Raw genomic sequence first — 22,717 nt, forward strand, 5'->3', positions numbered from 1 at the left:
ACTCGTTGTACAGTTCGCGCAAGCAACTTCCTAATTGGTCACATAGGACTCGTATCGCATCAGCAGGGATCCCGTCCGGCCCTTCAGATTTTTTTTCCTTTTCAATACTCTGTGTATAGCCACTGCCACTTCTTGTTCTTTGATATGTAAATTATCGTCCAGCGATGGACTTCCCGGACACTGAGACACTCTCCTTAGTTCTTTCCAATTAGCATCCTTGATGTTGTATTTGGGCCTTACACGCACGTTTTCTGTGCCGTCTTGAATCTCCCTTTCAGTGATGGTACAGTGTATGATATTGTGATCAACTGATATTCCATTCTCAAACTTCCAGCGTTTCGCGCATCACACGGCTGCCGTATTTGCTAAAGTGACGTCAGTATTTGACTTTGCCCCGACCCTCCCTTCATAGGTTGGCCGATTGTGTGCTGCATTCAATACTTGTAAGTTGAACTCAATAATGGCTTCTTCTAGTTGTCATCCATGGTCATCGGTCAAGCTGCTATGCCACAATACTGACTTCGCATTTGCAATCAATGGAGTAGACAAGTGACTTAGTTCGTCCTAGGTAACTAAAATCCTTTAGTCTTAGCAGATACTCGTCGATCTCAGCACTAAACTGAAAACAGGTGGAAACCAGGATGCAACTCTCCCTTCTAGTTAAATTTCCACACAGATTACGTTTTCTGAACGGTGCTGTGATATTTTAGTCACTGTTATGACCTTGTTAAATATTATTATCGCTGCCATAGCACGTTGGCCTTCTGGGACTATCTAGGCTGTTATTGGCATACTATGTATCTTTCCTGCCTTCGTGTACTGTTCTTGGAAGCACAATAGATCTGACTGCATCTCTTCTGGCACTCTCCCAGATTCAAGCAATACGCAGACACTTCTCATGACATCAAGCTGTCCTATCTTTATCTCCATTAGGGCTGATGTGTATATATTCGACATTCTTGCTCTACTCGCCTGTAATCCCATGCTATACGACCATGCGTCATCACAAAGTGCTTGTACAACGTATCTAAAGAGAATGATTTGTTTATTCTGGCAGAAACCAGCTTAAGTAACTTCTCCAGTATTTTCACTTCCGTTGGCAGATTGTTCACTCTGAGATGGATTCTAACGACGAAAACAGGTACTGGAAAAGCAATATTCTCCCCTTCTGTATGTATAACTTACTAAATGTCTTAACGCTGTAGAAAGCATTAACGGTTCTTCCTGTCTAGTGAGTTGCATAACGTTCTCTATGCTTTCATAACTCTGTCGCGGATCTGTTCAGGTCTGTGTTTATTATTTACTTCTTTGTAGTAGCTGTCTTTCCCTGTACGAACTGGCTCTTAGTCTGGAACTGTTTTTGTTGAAGATTCACGTCCTGCATTGGCGAATCTTCTTTTACTTCTGTAGGCAGCGCAGTGTATTCCTCAGGATGTGTGCTGTCGCAGTCTACATACAACTGCCCAGTTTGTGTCAACAAATCCTGATCGCCTGTATCATATGTCACTCCTACATTCTCCTGTGATATTGCTTTTCTGTTCTACCACCTAGTTCTCAATTTTGACCAAAAACGTCTTTAGTAGGTACATGATGCTCTACTTCAGTCTGTGTCGATGCTCTTTTCTGTGGTACTTTCTGCTCACTTTTCGCCAGAAATTCCTTGCTCTTTCATCAGTATAGACTAACCGTTTTCCGATCACACATCACACTTCAACGTCTTACCTGCTGTCCAGGGGAAAATAAGCATTAAGGGGGCATTGTACGTGAAATTCGTTGCAATTTGACATTTTCTGCTTTCTACTCCATAACATTTTGGCATATAGTACATTAAAATCAGACAATTGCGGGACCTTCAAATAAAATTTTGAAAGTTGAGGTATGGCTGTCAAATTTCGCGGCTACGCGTATACTGCCACAGTTGAGCATTCATATCTTTGGAACTACACAGTCTAGAAGGCTGTGAATTGCTTTGTTTTGTGCCCACTGCTACGTCTCAGAAGTTGGCATTACGAGTAAACAAATCAGTCCTTTGTTTCTTATATTAGTTTTCGTTAAAAGTAGTGTGATTATCGGCTATTTCTGTAGTAAGCTAACTTCTATTGCTTTTTATACGCAAATAAAATAACTAAGTGTAAAAGTAACTTCAAGAAACGCAAATTTGCGGTTAACAGATATGTGAGACCTGCATTTTCTTCTGAAGTACTTGAATACACGTGTGCTAGCAGTGAAGGAAACCACGATAATGTTTCCAAAGTGAGCATGCCCCCTAGTGCATCGAAAAGGAAAGTAACTTCAGAAATGGGTGACAGTGGTAAAAGTAATGATATTATGCACAACGTCCTTATTTATCTGCAAATGCTTACACAAGTTCTTTCTGAAACTGTCTCTTGCCCTCTTTGTGGTGGTGAAGTTAAACTTTATGAGGATATGAGGAATATTATGGGAAGGCCATTAGAGATAACTATGAAAATTTAGAGAAGATGAAAAGAGCTGTGTGGAGCACTTTCTTTCATCAAATATCAACTGATGAAAAGCCATGTCATGCTTTGTGTCCACCTCCACCAAACACTAGGTGTAAACATAGGCAAGCTGAATTTCCTGGCACTCTGCATGAATTTACACATAAATATTCTCTTTCTTTGGCAGTAATGGAGGCAATCAAACCTATTTCAGAGATTTGACAAAACTTAGAGCTCCTAAAGAAGTGTTTACATGGGAAGACCCAGAATGTGAATGAGTCCTTCAATAATGTTCTGTGGTGCCATGTGCCTAAAAATGTATTTGCTGGCCTTATGACTCTAAAAGTTAGCAATATCTGATGCTGTAATAACTTTTAATGGTGGGAACTACGTAAGACTTAAGGTTCTGCAGAAGTTAAAGGTAAGATTTGGACAGGACTGTGGGAATTGGTGAACTTCGTATACATGAAGCAGAGTTAGTTGCTCAGCAAATGACAAAAGAAGCAAGAAAGAAAAGGAGGAGGCAAGCACTGGGCTGTTGTGACACTGAAGAAGACACAGACTATGGGCAAGGGCAATTCTAGTGCATAAAAGGCGCAAAAATGTAAGTATGTATAAGAATTCGTAATAAAAAATATTTAAACCTCAGTATCTCTGAACTACATTTTTTGCAATAAATGGCCCATTGTCTAAAAAAGTACTGCTGGTAGAGACATGAAATTTTCACATCATGTCAAGTGTTGGATTCAACACATATGGAACTAGAATAATTAAAATATCCAGAGTTATTTTGTCTTCATGTTCATTTATTTACAAAATTCAGTCAAAAAACTGAATGCCTGAAAAAATGTAACATACCCCGCAATACAGTTTTAGTAATAATTCTAGTTCAGTGTATCTAGAAAGGTGTATTCAAAATTATGGAAAATTGTAAGTTAGTATCTTAAAAAGTTTCCAAGATAATGGGTCACAAATTTCGATAATTTAACATCGGAGGCATAGGATATAAAATGTCCCCTCAATGGTTTGGTCTTGCCACTTGTACTTGAAGGTACTAACCAACCAAAAAACATACGACTTGTAATGGTTATAATTGTAAGTCTGCAAATGATGTAAATACTGATCGAATGGTGTTCATTACACCATCCTCAGTTACCATCAGAAATAACTACACTTATCAATATCTTAAACATGGCTATATTCAGCAACTGTATACATTTGAACAGGCTGAAAAAATCAGCCAACCTGTTGCAAACCGAAATTTATAGATCCTTTTACCTAGGTTTCGATATTTTCAAAAATATCTTCTTCAGAAGGAGATTTACCACCATGTGATGTAACAAGGCCCACTCCATCTGAAGAAGATATTTTTAGAAATATTGAAACATAGGTCAAGGGCTAAATAGACCTTTGTTTCCAACTGGTTTGCTGATTTTTTCAACCTCTTCATCTACATTTATACTCTTTACGCTATTATATACAAGGTGTTTCAAAGTTATTGTGACGAACATGTAGGGGTGGTAGGGCATGTCATGGAAAGGTTTGTTGTACTGCCTGCAAACAAACCGTTTTCCAACAGAGGAGCCTTCTATGCTCTGAACACTCTTTCTGCTGGATAATTGCATTTTCTTTGAAACAGTCAATATTTATCACACAGAACTATCTCTTCCTTGTTTTCCCAGAAATATAAAACGATTAGAGCTTCCAGCTGAATTTCCACTCTCCTTCTCATTTTTCGGGGTCACTTTATAAATTTTCAACACCGATTACTTTACTAAAATTTAAACAATTTTTATTAAAATTTAAAAACTTTTTTACACATATCTTTCATTGGCTAGGCTACATTTTTAAACTGTTTTATATAAATGCAATTTATGCAGTAAAAGATATTTGTAAAAATTTAAAATTTTGATAAGCTACATAAAGATTGCTTTCTCCATTCCTGACAATGGCAGGCATTATTGATTACTTTACTGACTGCGTGCAAAGGAACACCATTTTCACTTTCCCCCTCAAAGTAAAAAAGTAATCTGCACATAAATTCATGTGCTTCATCATGAGCTCAGATTTCGTTTTCACTTTGCTATAAGAAGTCATGATCACAATGAAAATAAGGAAACTTACCAATAAGGTCTGCAAATCTCTCGAATGAAATGTGCTGCAGGGCAGAATGAAAACTGTAGGCACAACAACACTCAGGTGTTGCCATAGAGCTGTAAACAAATTTGCATTTTGTGATTGGTTGTAAGATATGTGCTAAGCAGCTTACAGACTACAGCTTCCCTTGCTGACACTCCGACCTGTTTCTTTGTGGACTGTGAATTTTTCGTAATTTAGGATTTGTGAGACATGAAGATAAGGTTCATTATCGAGGTAAAAATTTACAGTAATCAATTTTATTTATTGTTATTACATGTCTATTCCTTTATAAATGAACAAGCTGAAAATTCTTGTATGCCATAACATTTAAACTAATTCCTTATCACAACCATCCTACTTCTATCTAGGACCATGAATTAGTATACCTCATTAGCAGTCGTGTAATTAATTCCCATAACTGTAAGAAAATTCCATGTGAGTATACATCTTAATGCATGGCCACGGCTGCTTCTAGTAATGCATTCCTCAGCTCGAATCACTCAAACACTATGCACACAAAATTCATTGTTTCACTTCAGAGAGGCAGTTTTACTTGTTCTCGCAACTCACTGAGGCTGCTGCCTTAAGTACTTCATCCCCGTATATCTATAACTGAATGAGACTCCATGTTTTGACAACAGCAGCTTCCAGGCCCCATTCTCACTTATTTTTTATACAGTTGTTCCAGAAACCTTGCTTTAAACCAGCTACTTACTGTTTTATCTATTCGTTGAGGAGAAGGTCTTCTTGCATCACAGAAAACACTGATCCTAACTATCCCACAACATGAGAGCTATAGGCATCTTCCCCATTTTTACTTGGTGGATTTAGTTGTTCAGATCATTTTCTTATCACCATGTTGAAGTGTGTACGACATTAATATCTGCTTCTTGCCCATATTGGAGAAATCAGAATATTCCGACTGCTATAGTTTCTGTCCTGTTGTCCTGTATCATGACATGCAATATTTGATGCAAAACCATCACCACCAAGACTGCACACTATTCAAATAATACAAACAGTAGTACACTAATGGTCAGTCTAATTTCAGCATGCCAGTTACAGAGAGTTCTTGAGTAAAGAAGTTAACATAACAGTATGTTGTTGCATTTTATCTTTGTTTATCACTAGGAAAAGTTTGTATACATGACTGAGCATTCTTTTAAAAGTGCAAGTTCATTACTAATGATCAATCAGGATTAAATGTCATGCTTAAAGTATAACTGCAAACACAGAGCCCTTACAGTTAAAAAAGATATGGTTAAAAGAAACAATAGACTGTCAGATTCCTTAGCCTAGCATTTATAGCGAGCTGTTGAAGAGATCAGTTGTTATCAGTGTCAGCTAGCAAGTGAGAGTGAAACGGAAACAACATTTCACTTAAAAGAAGTTTAAAGCACGAATACTCAGAAGCCATCCAAAGTTCACAAACGATGCATTCCAGTGAGAGCTGCCACCGATATCATGAATGCACCACCAAACTACGTGGCATGTGGTATAACACATGAACAAAATCATTTCACAACACTGTAAAATGAAGAACAACAGAACAGCGAAAAATACAAATGAACTTACATCAAAAATAAAAAAACTTACATGTTCCACAGACAGCAGCATTCACTTCTTTTGATATAGAGAACACGTGCGCCTCAATACCAACTGCAGGCACAATAAAACTAATTGAAGAGAACCCACAGAGATACAACAGACTAACCACAAATAATTTTAGAGAAAAATACCAAATGTTTAAAGTAATCACATCCTAAAATTACTTCCAATTTGAACAGTAATATCACCAACAAAATTATGGCCCTCCAGTGTGATTCCACATATCAGGAACATTGAGAAACATATTCACCAGCCACATAGAAAATATGGTAGTCATCGAAAAGAAAGGATACAAAATTGTTCACTGGTACAGATTTACTGATGATATAATCTGTGTGGTAGATGAACCAACAGAGAAAATATGTGTTCAGTTTACCACAGAAAAAGTAATACAAGAACAAATATACTTCTTGGATACAAAAATGAGTACAGCAATAAGCGTAAATTTGGCGTCTTCGGAAGGCCTACAGCAAAGCACACAATCATAAATGCCACATCAAACGACTGCTAACTAGCACCTCTGCAGCATAGGTTACACGGACTGAATAAAATCCCACTCATCACAGAAAACTAAGAAAAAGAACTAGAAACAACACAACTTATCCCAAAAACAATGGATATAATACATATATAATACATTAACCTAACCACAAATTCAAAATACAACTAAAGAAAAATGAAAATGAGCTGAGAACACAAACACCACAAAAACCCCAGAGACAACATGGACACTGCAGTATACACAAAAAAACACAAAACAGTAACACTCATGACTGACAAAAAGAAGTGGTACACTTTAACATACAAACACAAATCAACACATACAATAGCAAAGATACTGAAGAGACAAGAATTATACAATGCTTAAGAAACAAGAAGCACACTCCACTTACGTTTGCGAACACCAGACGAATACCAAGCAGCTGGTGGTATATAGCAGTTAGAATGCCAATATTATAAATCAGTGTACCTGGAAATGACAGACAGAAATTTCAAAACAATTTGTAAAGAACACATAAGTAGCGTGAAGTTTGAAAATAGCCATTCTACATTTTCTGAACACCTGATAAAACATGGACATGAACCATCTAATGTGGAACAGGATATGAAAATTATTAGAATGATCAGTTGCAACAGAAAACCCCTAATACAATAGGAAAACTGCCACACTCAAAGTGCCCTTGCTACGAACAAGAAAGTAAGAAATGATCAAATCAATACAAGCAACAACTCACTGACCAAGTTAGTCACTAAAACAATTACAGCCTGAGATATCAAACATAAGCAGGGTAACTACGAGTGATAACTTAATTTCTCTCTCTCTCTATCTCTCTCTCTTTTATACACACACACACACAAAACTAAGACACGGAATAACACATTCACTTATGTAACAACATACTTGTACACTTAACCAACGAATGAATATCAGACTACTTGTAGACACCACAACACAAACAAAAGAAGAATGATAAACAAACACACACACACACACAGAGAGAGAGAGAGAGAGAGAGAGAGAGAGAGAGAGAGAGCTGACAACACTATATACTGTAGAAACACACAATCAATGCACAGGAAAAGTGGAAATGAAGTGTTCAAACAAATGTGTTCGAAAAATGCTGAAAATCGGCCATCTAAAGTATACAGACCAACTAAATGCAACTTCACGGCGACACAGATGCATTGACAACGTCAGAATTCGTAAGTAACGCGAAATAGTAATTTAGTCTCACGAAACTTGTGCTGCAAAAATTGCTTCTCTCCTAAAACACAAGAGAATTTACAAGAACAAAATGTAATGTAGTAATGTATTTGTAATTGCTATATGTCACAGTTATTATAACTACATGAAACAAACACGTATTACTGACCACTGAATATGTTTCACAAACAGGAGAAGCAAAGCGCGTATGGCACTGAAGAAACTACATTTCATTTAGTTGAAAACATGAACACATCTCCATGGATTAAACGAGAATGTCCTGACGAGGTTTGAAATCTGTCTCTACCGACTCAGAATCCATTATCACAACCAGTGCGCCACGTAACTGCTACGCACATGTTGAAGTCAAATCTTCACCGTTGTTTCGCGTTTAATTCGAGAGATATTTGAGATAATAACAAAGCACAAATCATCATAAGACAACAGTTTATTGATAAGAAAACGATTTCAAAGATGACTGGTCACAGTGTGCACAGTTCTACATAGAAAGTAAATGATCTCAGCAGTTTTTTGGAACAATGTTTTCTCTTGCTGTCTCTTTTGCTCTTACTGGTTTAGATATCGTGAACTCGGAAATAACAGTTTGTTCTGTGTGTTATTATAGAATTCCTTGCCTTTTTTTTCAGAAAACTATCGAAGAACATAAGGCAACATACACGCCAGGAAAGAAGAGAGATCTCATAGATGCATTTCTGTATGAAATGGCAAAAGCAAAACAGGAACAAGATGAGAACACAACATTTACGGGTGAGTAATAACTTTCCTGCAAAATTATATTTATAACGTACCATAATGATAATGGGTTGAATGAGGAGAGGAAGAAGTATAGTCTCGGCTTTCGCCAGGTTGCTGGATGAAAGTGCTAGTGGAGTTTTCGCCTGCGTCCATTCGCGAATGGAGTAGGTGTAGTCACTGCACTTGAATCTAGTGCGCAGATTTTTAATTCATTGCGCATTTCTAGAAATTCCACCGCAAATTTAGCATTGCTGCGACAAGAATAGCTGTAGATTCAACAATGACACTGTAAAATACGAACACTGCCCTACTGTACTTCATGCCATAACAAGGCAATCTGACGAACTAAACACTGTTAAATGTTTTTTCAAATGTTTTTAATTCCAGTCTTTGATCACAATATGAATTCTTTAGACGATGACCGGTTTCAGTCTGTAATGACCATCCTCAGATCTTTTTTTACACCATGACCTAAAGTGATTAGGCCATAATGGCATCGTCAATACTTATAAATTTAATCAGTATAGCATCGTCATATAGATCTAAAATATATGACGAGTCTATGCTGATTAAATTTATAAATTCTGATGGTGGCGTAGCATCCCAGCAGGACCTTGAATTAAATACAGGCAGGTGCCCGAATTTCGAAGAATCATTCCTGTCTCACCCCACTCCCTCCCGTCCCACCGTGCGACCAAAAAATCTGAAAAGAATAGAATCATTAGGCACAAAGCGATACTTTGGGCGTGGGAGGAGCCGTGCACTGCAGTGGGTGCAGCAACTGGAGCAGCACGTGGTGGGACTAGACATGTAGAATACCCAGCAGCGGCGGACTGTGTAACACCATTGGCTGTACAAAACTGTTCAAAGTTCTGAGCCATAAACTTCGGTCTGTTGCTGTAACCAACACTTAAGGCAAACCTTCTAAGCAAAAAATGGTGACAAAGCCTGAACGGTACTACACGACATAATCAAATTCATGGACACAACAAACGGATATTTGCTAAAAAAGTCGACAACAATTTGCCAACGAGTGTTCGAAAATGGAACAGCAAAGTCAATACATACTCATTATCGTGGCGATTGAGATTCTGGCCAAGCTGAAGACGTTTGTGGTGTGGCCGACAGAGTTTCGGCACAAGCGCGACACTGTGACATCAGCTGTTCAATGTGGGTGTCCATGCCTGGCCAAGTACAGTGCTGACACACTAATTGTTTTGTGTGTACAATCCCCCAATATCCTTGGTGGTGCAATCGCAATACATCTTTCTGCAACACGTTAGGAATAAGAACACACGACTGTCCAGAGTCATTTTGCAATAAAATCACGCAATGCTGGGCGGAGAGGCTGTGCCCACGAGCAAAATATCGGAGCACAAAAGAATTCTGAATGTTTTTCACTGGATGAGTATAGGAAGTCTGGATGTAGCGCAACAAAAGTTTCAAGTCAGGGTCTGCTTCTGTGGCCTGAGCAATTTTCCTATGTTGTTGTTGTTGTTGTGGTATTCAGTCCTGAGACTGGTTTGGTGCAGCTCTCCATGCTACTCTATCCTGTGCAAGCTTCTTGATCTCCCAGTACTTACTGCAACCTACATCCATCTGAATCTGCTTAGTGTATTCATCTCTTGGTCTCCCTCGACGATCTTTACCCTCCACGCTGCCCTCCAACGCTAAATTTGTGATCCCTTGATGCCTCAGAACATGCCCTACCAACCGGTCCATTCTTCTTGTCAAGTTGTGCCACAAACTCCTCTTCTCCTCGATTCTATTAAATACCTCCTCATTCTTCTGTAGCACCCCATTTCGAAAGCTTCTATTCTCTTCTTGTCCAAACTATTTATCGTCCATGTTTCACTTCCATACATGGCTACACTCCATACAAATACTTTCAGAAACGACTTGATGACATTTAAATCTACACTCGATATTAACGAATTTCTCTTCTTCAGAAACGTCTACCTTGCCATTGCCAGTCTACATTTTATATCCTCTCTACTTCGCCCATCATCAGTTATTTTGCTCCCCAAATAACAAAACTCAACTACTACTTTAAGCGTCTCATTACCTAATCTAATTCCCTCAGCATCACCCGACTTAATTCGACTACATTCCATTATCCTCCTTTTGCTTTTGTTGATGTTCATCTTATACCCTCCTTTCAAGACACAGTCCATTCCGTTCAACTGCTCTTCCAAGTCCTTTGCTGTCTCTGACAGAATTACAATGTCATCGGCGAACCTCCAAGTTTTTATTTCTTCTCCATGGATTTTAATACCTACTCCGAATTTTTCTTTTGTTTCCTTTACTGCTTGCTCAATATACAGCTAGAATAACATCGGGGAGAGGCTATAACCCTGTCTCACTCCCTTCCCAACCGCTGCTTCCCTTTCATGCCCCTCGACTCTTATAACTGCCACCTGGTTTCTGTACAAATTGTAAATATCCTTTCGCTCCCTGTATTTTACCCCTGCCACCTTCAGAATTTGAAACAGAGTATTCCAGTCGACATTGTCAAAAGCTTTCTATAAGTCTACAAATGCTAGAAACGTAGGTTTGCCTTTCCTTAATCTGTTTTCTAAGATAAGTCGTAGGGTCAGTATTGCCTCACGTGTGCCAACATTTCTACGGAATCCAAACTGATCTTCCCCGAGGTCGGCTTCTACCAGTTTTTCCATCAGTCTGTAAAGAATTCGCATTAGTATTTTGCAGCTGTGACTTATTAAACTGATAGTTCGGTAATTTTCACATCTGTCAACACCTGCTTTCTTTGGGATTGGAATTATCAAATTATTCTTGCAGTCTGAGGGTATTTCGCCTGTCTCATACATCTTGCTCACCAGATGGTAGAGTTTTGTCAGGACTGGCTCTTCCAAGGCCGTCAGTAGATCCAATGGAATTCCTATAGTGCAGTGGAAAAGTCGGTAACATTTGAGTGTCCTGCCGGTCGACCTGACAACAAGATGCTGCAGTAGCACCCAATTCAGAATCAGGACTAACAGGAAGGCAGGAAAAGATGTCAGCATTTGCATGCTTCGACGTGAACCAGTACAGTATTTCGTCCTGATACCGTGACTATAACAAAGCCCAACGTTGCATCTTCTGAGCTGTGTGACGGAACAGGTTTGGATGGATGAAACAAAGACTGAAATGGCCTATGGTCCGTCACAAGCAAAATCTTCGGACCAAACAGATAACGGTGAAACTTTATCACAACACAGATAACAGCGAACGCTTTCTTCTCGATGTGAGCATAGTTACATTCTGTCTTGGTCAATAACATGGAAGCGAAAGCAAATTGGCCTGTCCAGTGAACCAAATCTGCGCGAGGGCACAGTTCCAATTCCGTACAAAGAAGCGTCCACTGCCAAAACGACAGGCTTAGCGGGATCGAAATGAACAACGCATCTGTCATTCAACGAGGCATTTTTAAGTTTCTGGAATGCATCCTATTACTCTTTGGTCCAAACAAAAGGCACATTCTTCCGGCGCTAACGATGCAACAGAGCCGCATCTGGGCTGCGTTGGATATAAACCAGATATAATATGTCATCTTCCTGAGAACTGACTGCAATTCTGTCACATTCCGCAGGGCAGGGATGTCCAGATGGAGAGCAAATGTGAGTGAAGTCGATGAACACTGGCTGCTAAGAACATGGCCTAAGTATTGAATTTCAATCTGAAAAAGGGAATATTTGTCCAGGCGACACTTTAAGCCTGCAGCTGAAAGTACATGGAAAAGCGTATGAAGCCACTGATGTGCTGGTGCACGTCCTGACGCCATAACATTGTCCAAGTAATCTGAACAAAATGGATATTTTGCAGAAAGCTGTTCTAAGTAGCGCTGGAATATGTTAGGCACGCTAGCACTGCCAAAGGGTAAATTCAAAAATTTCAAGAACGCTAAATGCGTTTTGACCACAAACACTTCCTGGGATTCCTCATCCATCAGAATTTGCAAATACGCATCGCGTAAGTCAATTATTGAAAAACAGTAGCCTGTACCAAGCCTGTCCATTAATTCCTCAGGACGAGGGCAATGGACAACTATCAAATATTGTTTGTGGGTTCACAGTTGATCCTAAGTCAACACAAAGATGAAGTCTTTCAGAAGACTTTGGTAAGATGGCTAAGAGAGAAGCCCATTGACTTACCATTTTTTATGTTCACTTGCAACTTTGCTCGGAGTGCTTAAAGCGTGGGACGCGCCTGAAAAATCTTAGGTGGCGCATTATGCTTCATTGTACCGTCGCCACAAAATTATTTGCTCTGCCATATCCTTCAGAAAATAAATCAGGAAATTCCTCAATTAATTGGGTGCAACTGTCTATTGGGTTGAAAGCAGAAACAGAAAACATATTGCCCCGAATACGAAGACAAAACAATCAAATAAATTTAACCAAAAACATTGTCACAGTCTCACGAACGCAAAATCGTAAATGTCACAGTTCTAGTTTGAGACTGGAATGTGGCAGGCAAATATGTACCAAGAACTGGAATGTCCTGACTATTACACACAGTACCTTACGAGAAAGATTTTGTCAACTGTGGTGAGCCCAACTGTTACCAAGTGGCACGATTAACCATTGTAACCCAAGCGCCAATGTCTAACCGCCAATGTCTAACTGAAGTCGCACACAGTGTCCGGCAACGGCTAAGTTCACAAACAATTTGTTTGACTGTCACTGCGCAGCACTTGGGTGGGCTGAACGTACCTCTTGAATTTGCCCATTACAACTACCGGTAGCTGGTTTGGAAAAAACTACATACATTCACTGAGTGAATAGGTGCTCCACGCTTACCAGAGTGAACGTGGGCGGGGTCCTTTTTCTGCTGCAAGCACACAGTCTGTATAGCACTTGGCTTTCCACAAGGAAAGCAAGTCGCATTCCAGCAAAAGACAATTTTGTCTTTTATGCGTGAAAAAGCAGCAGGGACATGATTTCACAGCAGACACACAGAGTGCCACTTATTTGCCCTGTCCATGGCGCGGTGGCCTGTTTGTGTGTGACGATCGGTCGCAAGGCCGTACCTATTTGTCACTTTGGGTTACACTGCTAATGTGAGCCGCAACAAAGTTTTCGAAGGCACTATCGCCCGAGTCCTAATGTTCAATAATTTGTAACACGCTACAAAGTAGGATCAGAACGTTTGAGAATTTGTTCACAAATCCTACTGACACATTATATGTAATTGCATCACTACAGTACTGTCCACAGTTACACTACTCGCCATTAAAATTGCTACACCAAGAAGAAATGCAGATGATAAACGGGTATTCATTGGACAAATATACTACACTAGAACTGACATGTGATTACATTTTCACGCAATTTGGGTGCATAGATCCTGAGAAATCAGTACCCAGAACAACCACCTCTGGCCGTACTAACGGCCTTGATACGCCTGGGCATTGAGTCAGAGCTTGGATGGCGTGTACACGTACAGCTGCCCATGCAGCTTCAACACGATACCACAGAGCATCAAGAGTAGTGACTGGCGTATTGTGACGAGCTAGTTGCTCGGCCACCATTGACCAGACGTTTTCAATTGGTGAGAGATTTGGGGAATGTGCTGGACAGCAGTCGAACATTTTATGTATCCAGAAAGACCCGTACAGGATCTGCAACATGCGGTCGTTCATTATCCTGTTGAAATGTAGGGCTTCGCAGGGATCGAATGAAGGGTAGAGTCACGGGTCGTAACACATCTGAAATGTAACGTCCACTATTCAAAGTGCCGTCAATGCGAACAAGAGGTGACCGAGACGTGTAACCAATAGCACCCCATACCATCACGCCGGGTGATACGCCAGTATGGCGACGACGAATTCTCGCTTCCAATGTGCGTTCACCGCGATGTCGCCAAACACGGATGCGACCATCATGATGCTGTAAACAGAACCTGGATTCAACCGAAAAAATGACGTTTTGCCATTCGTGCACCCAGGTTCGTCGTTGAGTACACCATCGCATGCGCTCCTGTCTGTGATGCAGCGTCAAGGTTAAACTCAGCCATGGTCTCCGAGCTGATAGTCCATGCTGCTGCAAACGTAGTCGAACTGTTCGTGCAGATGCTTGTTTGTCTTGCAAACGTCCCCATCTGTTGACTGAGGGATCGAGACGTGTCTGCACGATCCGTTACAGCCATGCGGATAAGATGCCTGTCATCTCGACTGCTAGTGATACGAGGCCGTTGGGATCCAGCACGGCGTTCCGTATTACCCTCTTGAACCCACCGACTCCATATTCTGCTAACAGTCATTGGATCTCGACCAAAGTGAGCAGCAATGTAGCGATACGATAAACCGCAATCGCGATAGGCTACAATCCGACCTTTATCAAAGTGATGGTACGCATTTCTCCTCCTTACACGAGGCACCACAATAACGTTTAACCAGGCAACGCCGATCAACTGCTGTTCGTGTATGAGAAATCGGTTGGAAACTTTCCTCATGTTAGCACGTTTTAGGTGTCGCCACCGGCGCCAACCTTGTGTGAACGCTCTGAAAAGCTAACCATTTGCATATCACAGCATCTTCTTCCTGTCGGTTAAATTTCGCGTCTGTAGCATGTCATCATCGTGGTGTAGCAAATTTTTATGGGCAGTAGTGTACACTGAAATCGACATTGTCATGTCAGATCCTGAAGTTCAGTGACCCATTGACAGTATATCTGTTCTGGCGTTTTCCGCATTCGAAAGAACTTGTAATGAGCTGCAGCAACCTGTACCTGATCCTCGTAATACTTAGTGAGGGCGAAAACTACATCTTCAAAAACTAGTAAATGGCTCTGAGCATTATGGGACTTAACTTCTGAGGCCATCAGTCCCCTAGAACTTAGAACTACTTAAACCTAACTAACCTAAGGACATCACACACATCCATGCCCGAGGCAGGATTCGAACCTGCGACAGTAGCGGTCACGTGGTTCCAGACTGTAGCGCCTAGAACCGGTCGGCCACAAAAACTATCATTCCTGGCCTACTAGTCAGGAATAACTTCTGAGCGAGGTGGTAAACTCCTGTGCCGGCTATTGATAAAAAAAAAAAAGTTTCAGAGGACATGGCTGGCTGTTGTTGAGGAGCTGCTGCAGCAGCGGTTTGCACATTAATGAGCTGCTGGACTGCCGTGATCAACCACTACATTTGGTGGTTCTGAAACTGAATCAATTGCATTAGATCAGAGCCAGCAGCAACCGGAGGTGTTGGCGCAGGTGGTGTGGGAGGTGGGTTAGAGACCATTTTAATGAGAGGAGGGTCACACCAAAGTAATTGTACACAAATTGCGAACTCAATTAGTAGCATTGCGCCTCTGAAAGAAAAGAGATAAATATTAGCAATGCGCTGTGATGGAGCAGCAAAGAGCGAAGGCAGCATGGGCTCTGAAAACTATGGCATCAAATGTTGTGTCATCTACTGTGGGAGCCAGAACAGACACAAACGAGGAAGGAGAGAAGTTGCAGTTGCCGGAGGCAGGAATCCAAAATGATCTGTACATAACACTTTAAGATTAACTGATCTTATTATTTCTAAAAAGAAAATAAACTTAAATTGCTTCCTGTGCCTGCTACATGCAAGTACTTTTCAATATTACTGCTCATAGAACACAGGCTCAGTATTAAAGCTCTCAAGTCTGTGACCGAATTGGGCTGACCAGTGATGGGGAGGTGTGGAGCTGCCTGCTCTTTCCAGTGGTGCAACTTTCAGCATCTTCTTGATGCTGTTTCGGGACTCTGTGTTGGTTGATGCACAGTCGATTGTTTAGGACTGCACATTCCTCCCCGCCAAACTGTCGCACCGTCGCTGTGTAGGGTGCTGTCTTACGACAACAGGGGAGGGGGAGATGGGGGAGGCAGAAAGTTGGGTGATGTGAGCAGCTGCGACCTTCAACTGCGACTGACACTGAGCTCCAGGTCGCGGCCCGACATCTGTCCTGCGCTCCCAGGAGACCATCAGTCAGAAAACCCTGGAAAGGTGCCCACCCCTACATGAGCCGGTCCGATGAGAAACGGAGAGGGCGGTGATGACGATGGCGACGGCGGCGGGTCCACATTGGGGACCGGGACGAGCGCTGAGAAGTTGGGCTGCTGCGGCAGCGAAAACGATGGGTCCAGCGCCATTGGTTCTGCAGACAGTGCCAAAGAGGCACCCGAAAACGGCCGCGCCAGCCGTAAGATCCCGGTGGGATTCGAATCTGGGGACAGAAAATCTGTGGAAGAACCTCACAAGCAACAAGCATGAATCTGATTCTGATGGGGGTGCAGCAACCCAGCATAATTCGAAAGAAAATGGAAAAATGTATTGATAAAAGGAAGGCGATTATACTAAAAAATAAAATCATTTTTGATATTAAAAAAATACTTATCCTTGCATAGAAAACTGCGTAACAGCATCGTTAAAGAGGAAACTGGACATCTTTAGAGATACGAGTAGTGCTTGGTCGTAAGACAGGGTGTGCCTCAAAATGCTCTTACAGGTCGCTTAGGATACAGTGGCCAATTCACAGTGACCAATTTTCGTCCAAAGGGCTGCGCGAGTTCATTCGTTTTGTTCAAAAGGGAAGGCTGATAAGCATTTGCCACCTTTCGGCCGAGCACCGATGATGAATCGACACACACGACCTGCACTCTTTCTCAAACGATTTTACAGAAGGTGTTGTGTACATAGTTCGGCGTAGTCAGCGCGTACACAACTTTCCCACTAGAGCGCGCTCCGCTAAGCACAACAGCACAGGTGCAGTGCTCGTCCGTCTCCGCATTACAAGATGGCGCTGCCATAGAGATGGACCAAATTCTGCTTCCACCGATCCGCGTATTAATATGCAACGCAGCCAATGAAATTGCTGCTAACGTAGAACCTTTTCTCCTCGTGGATCACACTGCCAGCAATACAGGAACACCCGAGGTATTATAACGAGTGTACAGACCTCCGATTAGTCAGTCTGCATTTGTCTGCACCAGTCTGTATGAGTTCTATATTTGTCTGTACCAGTCTATAGTTAAGTTTCCGTCTGCAACCAATAAGATTACCATATTCCTGTACATAGCCATGAAGATAAATGTATAGACATTTTGTCAAGTATTAGAGATATATGTGAGAATAAGATTAACGTACCAATACCAAAGGAACTTCAGATTGTCAATTGTAAATAGCATCCAGAACCAAGTTAAGTAATTTTTATGCTTGTTATTATTTTAATAAATGTGTGTGAAAATTAATCAAGTTCTGTTTAAAGTTGGTCACCATCAGTCTGCTACTCTAAGCCTGCAAGTGGCATTTCTATTGTCTGACCTAACAGCAGAAGATAAACACGCCACGATAAGACATATTGCTAACACTCGCCTACTTCGTTAGAGCGACAAGTCAAATAATCTGATGGTGTGTGTACTGAAGGTCTTACAGTACGCACACCACAGAAGGTATCAGTAAAAAAATTCATTTTCGCTTTTCTTGTAGCTTTGTATGTCAGGTTTATTATGATGTGCCCGTCATTTCGTTAATGGTCATAGTCATTGTGATATTGATGTGGAAGTAACACACTGCGCGAAATTCGAAAAAGTTTGCAATTAAAACTAGGGGTCATTATGATTTTGCATTTGGTGCATATTACATAATTTTTTGATGCATGTGAAGTTTAGCTAACATATTAAATTTTTCTTTAGACTTGGATGGAGGTCTCTATGTATCACCAATCTGGAGAAAACTGATATGATGTAGTGCACTCATTTACGATAGCACTGTGCTAGCGATAAACCCAGAGTGAATCATCCACAACATTCCTCATATTTCACAAACAGCTTGAGATATCGAAATGAGATTTTGGCAAATGATAGCTCACTAACAGGAGAGTATTTTGCCATATGGTTATTATGCAAGCCTTTATTAGCTACCATGTTATTCCACTAACTACAGACTTTTCCAATAAAAGAATGCAGTTTTTAAGGGCCACCGATAGCTGGTGAAATAAGAAATGCTTTTGAGTTATAGTCATTACACATTTAATTTATTCTGAGGATGTGCTTCTTCATAAGCTGCTGACCTTGCTTTTCCTCAGTCCCTCACTTAATAAACTTCATAAACCATTGTTTCAGAATTCTCTCGAAATTGCATCTGCACAACATGTTAGTGAGGTTAGGCTGCATAAACTCCACTGAGCTTTTGCGAAAGAAGCAAATTTTAACATGACAACAAGACAAATGTGTAGGTTTTACTCAAAATTTCCCTCTTGTGACACTTCTCTAAAAGTTACAAATGGCTAACAAACCAGGCGTGAATGAATCACTGCATTTTCAGAGGAATTCTTTTTAGATGCTACCCAAAGAAGAGGTGACAATTCTTTTTGAATGGTCACCAAAAGGTGTGGGCGAGAAGAGGCCCCACTTCATATTTACAAAACACTGTAAGTGTAGGCTTCAGTTTATCATGGCACTTCCACTCCAACGCTCGGCATTTCCCCTACAGCGCCTGCCTGCAGCCCCCTCCCCTCCCCGCCCCCACCATTACTCTCCCCACATTCGCCCTGCTGTCTGCACATGTAATGGCCAAAGTATTCTGGATGCACTATACTCGCCAGGCGCCACGTATGGAGCATGTTCTCTGCATGTGTGTCTTAGGATGAATGGTGTTGGCTTAAACACAACCAAAGGTGTAAGGATCGAGGAATGTTTAATATCTGAGCATGCAGGGAGCAAACTAACATGACAGTCTTTTGGTTATGTTGGCCAGCGTATTGTGTTATAACTCGCCACTTTCCTTGTGTCTTTATTTCTTCCCAGAATCACTCCACTGCTGTTCAGTGTATGAAACATTATAAGCATAAAGTGATGAAAATTGCACACTCGCACGGGACAGACACGAATTAACATACCCATAGAAATTGTTTCTAAATCTCTGTCAATTAAATTATAAAATATTGTACTGCGTAAAACAGTAGTCGTTTACATTACCAACCTTGACATTATTGTGTAAAAAGATTTTGTTCGGTTTATAACTTATTTTTAGGCCTTCCCTTCGGAATAACTACAATAATTACTTTGATTTTCGATAGCTGATCTCTTTCTTACTGCTTTGAAAATTAACAGACCAGTCAAAATATTAAGTCACTGCCTGGAGACATCTCGTTAATACAGTAACATATCAGTTACATCTAACCCAGGCAGTTGCCTCAATCCATCGAGAAAGAAACTTCACAAATCTGTTGAGGTAGGGGATACTGGCGCACGTTTATGCACGGAGCACATTTTCACACAGCACTTTTCTCGGGAACCTTTCTTGCTAGAGCACTACTGCCAATGGGAGATTAGTGCTGCCATCTACTGAGGGCTCTCAGAAACTTCTCTGCACCAAGTGAATCGTCTTAGCGTGAAGAATATATTAGTGATTCAATGAAGGTGAGTAAATTTTGTGGCTGAACTAACGAATCTCCTAGGGAGCATATGATCAAAACTGAAAATATATAAATACATCTTTGTTTACAGGAGATTATTCAACTTTAAAGTTACATTTATATAATTTTAAAACCTGAAAATTACTACTGTAGCTTCAAAACTATTTCAAACATAGTGATAGGACACATTCATGCAGTTCTATTATAGCACATTCACACAAAATTTTGCATTGCCATCTTAACTGATATTCCAGCTAAGGAAAGATTAAGACAACAGCTGCTGGAACTGCAATGTAAAAAACTGAAGGCACATGTGAATAAAAGGTAGAAATTGCTAAAAAAAACTCTACTTTAACCTAATGAATTTCAAGGGAAAAAAATTAATTTTATCGGAGCAAGGACACTGATAACGCCTAGAAATTGATAAAACTAATAACAAAAGAAAATGTCAATTAGTGTTCTGCCCAAAGTCAGGTTTTCATATGGTAGTTCCACAGTCTAATATAACAGTCGCGACACTTCGCCTCGATTTTGTTGCCTACAGCGCCAGCAGCGCCCCAAGCGGCTGGTAGGTTACACTGTGAGTTCGGCGCGATCGTGAAGGAGAATAGTGGTTGTTTATTTTGATTTTTACAATGGCTTTTACTGGCGGGAGCGTTTGTAGCGCAATAAATTGCACCAACAACAGAAAGAAGACACCAAAGCTGTCTTCTTTTAGGTTCCTAAGGATCCTGAGAGGTATAACCATCATGTTACTAAACTGTATCGTCAGGATTCACTTGCAAACTATATGTGTATAAATGATGAATGTTTCGTTTTAGGAGCAGAAAATGGCTTGTTAATAGCAGGCGAGAAGACCTCATGAAGAAAGACCCAGTGTACCTGTATAGTAATATTAGGTTTTGTTCGCTACATTTCGAACAAAACCAGTTCATGAACGCAGACAACAACAAACTCGTGTGGAATGCAGTACCCACCCTGTTTGACATTCCAAATAAGCCACCTCAGCTGACGATGAAGAGGAAACTGCCACAAAGATTCGACAGTCAATCTAAAGCAGTAAAACAGTCCTATGACACAGAAGCAGCTGGTTCAGCTCACCATGTATCAGTGCCAGATTCGTGTGAATCGTCAACACAGACCTGCTTTGACGATGAAGTGGTTAGATTAAGTGCAGCTGTTCGTGTCTTGCAAAAGCGTGTGAAGTGTCAGAATGTGCAAATCGCTAGACTTCGAGCGAAACTATTACGGGACAAGGAAAGTGCCTACAGACAGCGACAGAAATTGTATCAGAAGGAGCAAGTGAACAAGGACAAACGAATGTTAAAGACTATAGGATCCCAATATTTAAAAAAAGATGCCCTTGACTTGTTGTTAAGCCAGATTAGCATGCCATTGAAAGAGAGACGTGCTGCAAGATGGAAAGACGAAAATAAGCTGTTTGCTCTAAATTTACTATATTACAGCACTCAGGCATACAGGTTTTTATCAGAATGTTTTATGCTTCCATCAGTGCGTACACTACAAAGGTATGTGGAAGGCATACAAATAAAATGTGGGATAAGTGACAATATATTCCATCTTTTAAAGCAAAAGGTGCAACATTTTTCTGATAATGATAAACTTGTGAATATGTCATTGGATGAAATGTCGCTAATGGCAAATTTGACATATGACAGCACTTCTGACACTGTTATTGGTTTTGAGGACTTGGGGTTTACACGCACAGCTAAAATTGCCAACAGTGTGTTGGTGATAATGATTAATGGCATTTTTTCATGTTTCAAACAACCATTGCTTTACTGTTTTTGTAAAGGAACAGTGGGAGCTATTCATTTGACTGCTATATTTTATGAAGTAGTCAAAAGACTTAAGGAAATTGGCTTGGTTGTGAAGACCTGTGTGACTGATCAGGGTTCAAATTTTGTGGACTGGAGAAAGAGACTGGGAATTACACAAGACAATCCAAGTTTGGTATATGAGGAGCAGAAGATCTATTTCTTCTATGACACCCCACATTTGTTTAAGAGCATCAGAAACAACCTATTTAGGTATGACATAATTCATACATCAAATGATGGTTTGGTTGGTACTGCTTCTTGGAAGGACATTTCTCAGCTCTATTCAAATGACTTGCACAGGAAATACAAGTTAGCTCCCAAGCTGACTAAAAAAGCTGTCGAACTGCCAGCTTTTTCAAAAATGAAAGTGGGTACTGCAGTTCGTGTGTTAAGCCATACAGTGGCAGCTGGTATTGACACACTTGTGTTTTGTGGTAGTATGCCATTATCTGCAACTGGCACTTCAGACTTTTGTCAGAAAGTTAATGACATTTTTGATATCTTTAATACATACAGTGTGAAAGGGCCTGTGCATCTAAGGAACTGTATTAGGAGTGATTCAGAGCATCTGGATGTTCTACATGTGATGAAGCCATGGATTCACTCTTGGAAATTTGTAGGCCCTGATGGAAAAGATTACTCCCTGAGGATAAAATGTGTAAAGGGGCTTCTAAGCAATATATGTGCTTTGGAAATGCTTGCTGCCGAGGTACTGATTGGAACAAAATTGTACTTATTCTCACGTAAAATTAACCAAGACACATTGGAAAACTTTTTTTCAACTATAAGGCAGAGAGGTGGTTTTTGCAGCAACCCATCTCCAAGG

At 40.6% G+C, this 22,717-nt stretch overlaps 1 protein-coding gene across 1 annotated transcript in view; it reads left to right on the forward strand.

Annotated features, from left to right (window-relative positions):
• LOC124795506 (methyl farnesoate epoxidase-like) overlaps positions 1–22,717 on the forward strand; it is a 197,858-nt gene that overhangs the window by 137,020 nt on the left and 38,121 nt on the right. Inside the window, exon 5 of the mRNA XM_047259567.1 lies at positions 8,559–8,679. Within this exon, the coding sequence (XP_047115523.1) occupies positions 8,559–8,679 (121 nt within the window). The remainder of the gene's footprint in view (positions 1–8,558; positions 8,680–22,717) is intronic.

Source organism: Schistocerca piceifrons, chromosome 4, assembly GCF_021461385.2.
Source record: "Schistocerca piceifrons isolate TAMUIC-IGC-003096 chromosome 4, iqSchPice1.1, whole genome shotgun sequence".
In the NCBI taxonomy this organism is placed as follows: domain Eukaryota; kingdom Metazoa; phylum Arthropoda; class Insecta; order Orthoptera; family Acrididae; genus Schistocerca; species Schistocerca piceifrons.